Genomic DNA, 4,724 nt, shown 5'->3' on the forward strand with positions numbered 1-4,724 from the left:
CAGTCTTCCCTCTCTTTCTTCTCTTTGTTCTGGCAGCTGGAGGAGGTTTCAACGGTGTCCATGGCTGCTAGAAGGAGGCCGATCGACGTTGGAGCTGCGAGGGAGGGTCACCGGTCTGGCACTCCTCACCGGCAGGAGGAAAACAAGAGAGAGGGAGAGGGCGTTGGGAAGAAAAAAATTTTTTTGTGGGGAGGGGGCGGGGGGAGAGATGTTGTACTGCGTTTTAAATTTTCTTTTTTTTTTAATTACTTGTATAAATATTATATTAATATAAACCTAAAATATCTAATCCATTTTAATACTAAAATAATATAAAGTATGATATAATAAGATAATACAAATAAATACACTTATAATTTTATTCTTTCTTGAATAATAAATTTAAGAATAATTTAAATAAAAATCTTAATATAATGAATAAAACAAACCAAAATTTCAATTAACTTAATATTTACAATATAAATGATACTATAATTAGAACTCTTATTCTTTAATAACCAATAGATTTCAATGCACTTGAAATAATGATAATAATTATTAAATCAACAATTAAACTAAAATATTGCATCTAATATAACAAGTTTTATTAATATACTTAGCTCAGCAATAATTTAACAAAAATTTTTAATTTAATACAATAATAAATAAAGCTTTTAAATTTAGTTTCAAAATAATAATAATAATAATAATAATAATAATAATAATAATCACATAAAATATGCTTAAACAATTCAATAATATGAGAAAAATAATATCTTTATAGGAAAGAAAATTTCAGGTTGTCACACCTGGAATTGATATAATAATATTATGAAACTTTATATTTATCGGCTTACATTTATAACGCAAAATCTTATTTGTTATATATTAAATTATATTATAAATATTATTTTTTTATAATTTTAACATAAATTATTTTTTAAAAATATTAATTTACACATTAAATACATTTGTATCGTACTTCTGAATGTAAATTCTCAGAAATACTTTCTGAAAAATATACTTACTAATATTTTGAACGAACCCGACAAAATATCCGTCAGCATAGTCAAGGCCCACGATCTAGCAAACCCATTATTAGGAGGCATGGCAATATTCTGGTGGATTACTAGTCCACTTCATCCGCTCGATCCATTTCAGGCCCCCACGTGGCAAAACGTTCCCAAATTTTACAAAGAAGAAAAGAATCGTAAAATAAGTTTCCCGCCAGAACAAAGAATAATCGAGATTAAAGAATTCGCCGCATCATCAAATGATTTGTGACTTTATGTATATTCACTTTCTTGAATTATGTTTTCTAGCGGAGACAACAAGGAGGAGGATTTCAAAGATCTCATAGCATATACAGCCGGAAAGACATTCTTTTTCTTCTAAAACAGTGAAGTCCCCCACCCCACCACACCAATAAAATAAACGCCGGCTGCGGCCGGCAGTTTCTTTTGTCACTTCCTTTTACTACCTTTTTCTTTCTTTTTCTCTCTGAAACTTCACCATGTGTCTTATTGTCTTTCTCTTCGATATTGTATCTGTCCCTTGTTTGCTTTGTTATTGATTAAAGAAACATTAGTGATCGATAACACACCGAAACTGGACTAGACCCAGATAAGCCATGGGCTGTGCACAGGGCAAGTTTTCATCAGCATGTTCACCATCGACAGGTTTACAGAAGCTAAAGATAGAAAATGGGTATATGGAAAAAAGAGAGTATGCAGGTCATAGAAGGTCCACGGGGCTGAGGTTCTCTGGTAGGCTGAATAATTCTGACCCACCGCCCAAGAATTACAATGGTGGCTTTAGTAGTGACGGCAGCGGAGGAGGCAGTGGAGGAGACAGGAAATATAGCAACAGAAGCGGAGAGAAAGAAGGCATTGATGGTGATGGTAGAAAGGATTCCCAGAGAGCTTTGCTCAATGATACGGAGGAGCTGGTGGATGGGTGGCCTAAGTGGCTCACTGATAATGTTCCCAAAAAGGTTTTGGCTAGTTTAGTTCCAAAAAGTGCTGAGAATTATGATAAGATTGATAAGGTGAGTATCTTAGGAACTAGCTATGCATTTCATTGATTTCTGTTAAAGACCGTCATTTTGATTGGTAGATCAGATGGATCAGTTGCTATAAAAATACAAATCTCTCTATTTCATTTCTATATAGGTAGGTCAGGGAACCTACAGCAATGTGTATAAAGCTCGAGATAGGGACACCGGAAAAATTGTAGCTTTGAAGAAGGTTCGTTTCGACACATCAGAACCCGAGAGTGTGAAATTTATGGCCAGAGAGATCATGATTTTGCAGAAGTTAGATCATCCCAACGTGGTAAAGCTTGAAGGAATTGCCACATCCAGACTGCACTATAGTCTTTATCTTGTTTTCGATTTCATGCAGACAGATTTAGCATCGATCATCACCTGTCCCGAAGGGAGGCTTACTGAACCACAGGTAGAAAATTGCCTCGGAGTCATTTATAGTTTCTTTTCCAGAAAAGATTTATTATTATTATTATTATTTGGCTTGGCTGCTAATCTTCTCTACCAGTGCAGGTCAAGAGTTATATGCATCAGCTTCTTTCAGGTCTGCAGCACTGCCACGAAAGGGGAATTCTGCACAGAGATATTAAAGGATCTAATTTACTAATTGATAAAAGTGGGATGCTAAAGATTGCTGATTTTGGGCTGGCAAATTATTATTCTCCTGAACACAAACGTCCTCTCACAAGCAGGGTCGTGACGCTTTGGTATAGAGCTCCTGAGCTGTTGTTGGGTTCGACAGACTATGGAGTGGGTATTGATCTTTGGAGTGCTGGATGCCTCTTGGCAGAAATGATTTCTGGCAGGCCAATCATGCCAGGAAGAACTGAGGTAACAATTTCAGTTTGGTTGGACAATGGAAATCAATCAGCAATATGATACCATTGAGTCTAATTTCACATTAAATACATTCAGGTTGAACAGCTACATAGGATTTTTAAGCTATGCGGCACTCCTTCTGAAGATTATTGGAAAAAGCTAAAGCTGTCTACAACCTTCCGGCCTCCAAAATCTTACAAACCTAGTCTTTTCGAAGCTTTCGGGGAATTTCCTGAATCGTCTTTGGGTCTATTGAGCACTCTTCTTGCTCTAGATCCTGCATACCGAGGCTCTGCATCTTCAGCTCTCCAGAATGAAGTAAATGAGCAGAAGACTTATCTCATGGTGCTTCAGAATTCTTTTTTCTGAATACACAGGCTGAACACATTTTTATGTTTTTTGATGCAGTTCTTTTACACATGCCCTTTGGCCTGCGACCTATCAGGTCTACCTGTAATTTGGCGAGAGGAGGATGAATTTGCTCAAGCTAGAGAGCAGAGAAAGTAAGTTTTCATCACAATTAGCAACCTGTAATAGGTGAAGTACAATATCAATTTCATTTTCTTTCGCCATTGATCTTGTAACTCAATAGTCGAGTGGTTGTAGTGGATTATATTGAAGATTAACAGCAGGATTTTCATTCTTCGAACAACTAAATATTTCTGATCATCATCATCCTGCTCCTTGTAGGCATGGGAAATCTAAAATGAAACGAAGGGCTCGAACATATCGTGAGCGTGGAAGCAAAGATCTAATGGCTGAAAAACCAAAAGAAGATTCTACCCAGTCTAAAGAGGTATACTAATTCTTCGTCCCTGCACTGCCAAATTAAAGAGTTCAACCTGTAGCCTTGTTGTAAAAGTTGTCAATTCACTACAAATATGTGTTGTTTCAGGAGCCAGAGAAGAATGGTGAGCCAAAAAAGGTCCAAATTCAGGAGCCTGGCAGCAGTACTAGCAGCAGCTCATCTGGAACAAAGCTGACTCGCCAAGCAGAAAGCCCACCATTCTTGGCCTCACCATTTCCATCTTCTAAGCAAACAATAATGTCTCCAAGAACCAGAGGCCTACTCCCATTACCTGCCTATAAAACCAGCAGCAAGAAGTACAATAATGACAGCTTGTACATATTAAATCAGGTGAATAGGTCTGCTTCCACAAGAGAATTCAGAAAACTAAATCAAGGGAAACGTTTACAACGCTATGCAATGGATAACTAGGCCACCTGCAAAGCAAATCTTGGTATAAACTTTCAAGTTATACCATAGTTGCTGTATCTTCTGATTTCAATTTTTTTTCCCTCACTTTTCAAATGGAATGGAAATGGAGGTCTTCCATTCCAAGTTCATTATTTTTGGATAATCAGATATAATTTAGTGTTAATCTTAAAAATTATACTGAAAAGTACATGTTATTTTCATATGAATTCAAGTTATAATGAAATATGAAAATTTAGGATTTCTTGAATCTTGTTTCAAGAATTGCAATCTGTATAGACCTTTGGTAGTCTCAGATTGTAGGTAGATTGGTTTGAAGTTTAATTTTTCTACTCTAATTGAAGGAAGCTCATGCAACACTTCTATTGCCAAAAACTTTGAGGTGAAATTCTATAAGAAAAAGTTGGAAAACTCATTGAATTGCTCACAATGAAAACTGGACGGATGTTCTGAACCGTTGATTACCTTCTCTTCTCAAGTAGGGGTGAGCATTTGTTCAGTTCAATCCCGTACTAAATTAAATCGGTAAAAACAAATAATTGAATAGTTTATTATGATTATTCCATTGGAATCCACTAATAAATAGAATCAAATCATAGTTTTAGTTGGACCCGGTTCGATTTTTCAGCTTGGTTTTGAGCACAAGTTTGCCGGTTTAGATTAAGT

At 36.0% G+C, this 4,724-nt stretch overlaps 1 protein-coding gene across 1 annotated transcript; it reads left to right on the forward strand.

Annotated features, from left to right (window-relative positions):
- The first annotated feature begins 1,276 nt into the window (after positions 1-1,276).
- Positions 1,277-4,248, forward strand: LOC110671335 (probable serine/threonine-protein kinase At1g54610). The gene is made up of 7 exons (XM_021833760.2): positions 1,277-2,026; positions 2,151-2,435; positions 2,537-2,854; positions 2,939-3,160; positions 3,251-3,345; positions 3,533-3,638; positions 3,738-4,248. Exons 1-7 carry the CDS (start codon positions 1,610-1,612, stop codon positions 4,059-4,061), a joined length of 1,767 nt encoding a protein of 588 aa, XP_021689452.2. The 5' UTR covers positions 1,277-1,609; the 3' UTR covers positions 4,062-4,248.
- Positions 4,249-4,724: the final 476 nt, after the last annotated feature.

The sequence above is a fragment of the Hevea brasiliensis genome, chromosome 16 (genome assembly GCF_030052815.1).
Source record: "Hevea brasiliensis isolate MT/VB/25A 57/8 chromosome 16, ASM3005281v1, whole genome shotgun sequence".
NCBI classification, from domain to species: Eukaryota; Viridiplantae; Streptophyta; class Magnoliopsida; order Malpighiales; family Euphorbiaceae; genus Hevea; species Hevea brasiliensis.

What these genes read in the sequence shown, in the direction of transcription:
- LOC110671335 (XM_021833760.2), top strand. Translation starts at nt 1,610, where the DNA reads ATGGGCTGTGCACAGGGCAAGTTTTCATCAGCATGTTCACCATCGACA. An exon ending in ATTATGATAAGATTGATAAG is followed by an intron (nt 2,027 to 2,150) that starts GTGAGTATCTTA and finishes ATTTCTATATAG; the next exon opens with GTAGGTCAGGGAACCTACAG. An exon ending in CAAGCTAGAGAGCAGAGAAA is followed by an intron (nt 3,346 to 3,532) that starts GTAAGTTTTCAT and finishes TGCTCCTTGTAG; the next exon opens with GCATGGGAAATCTAAAATGA.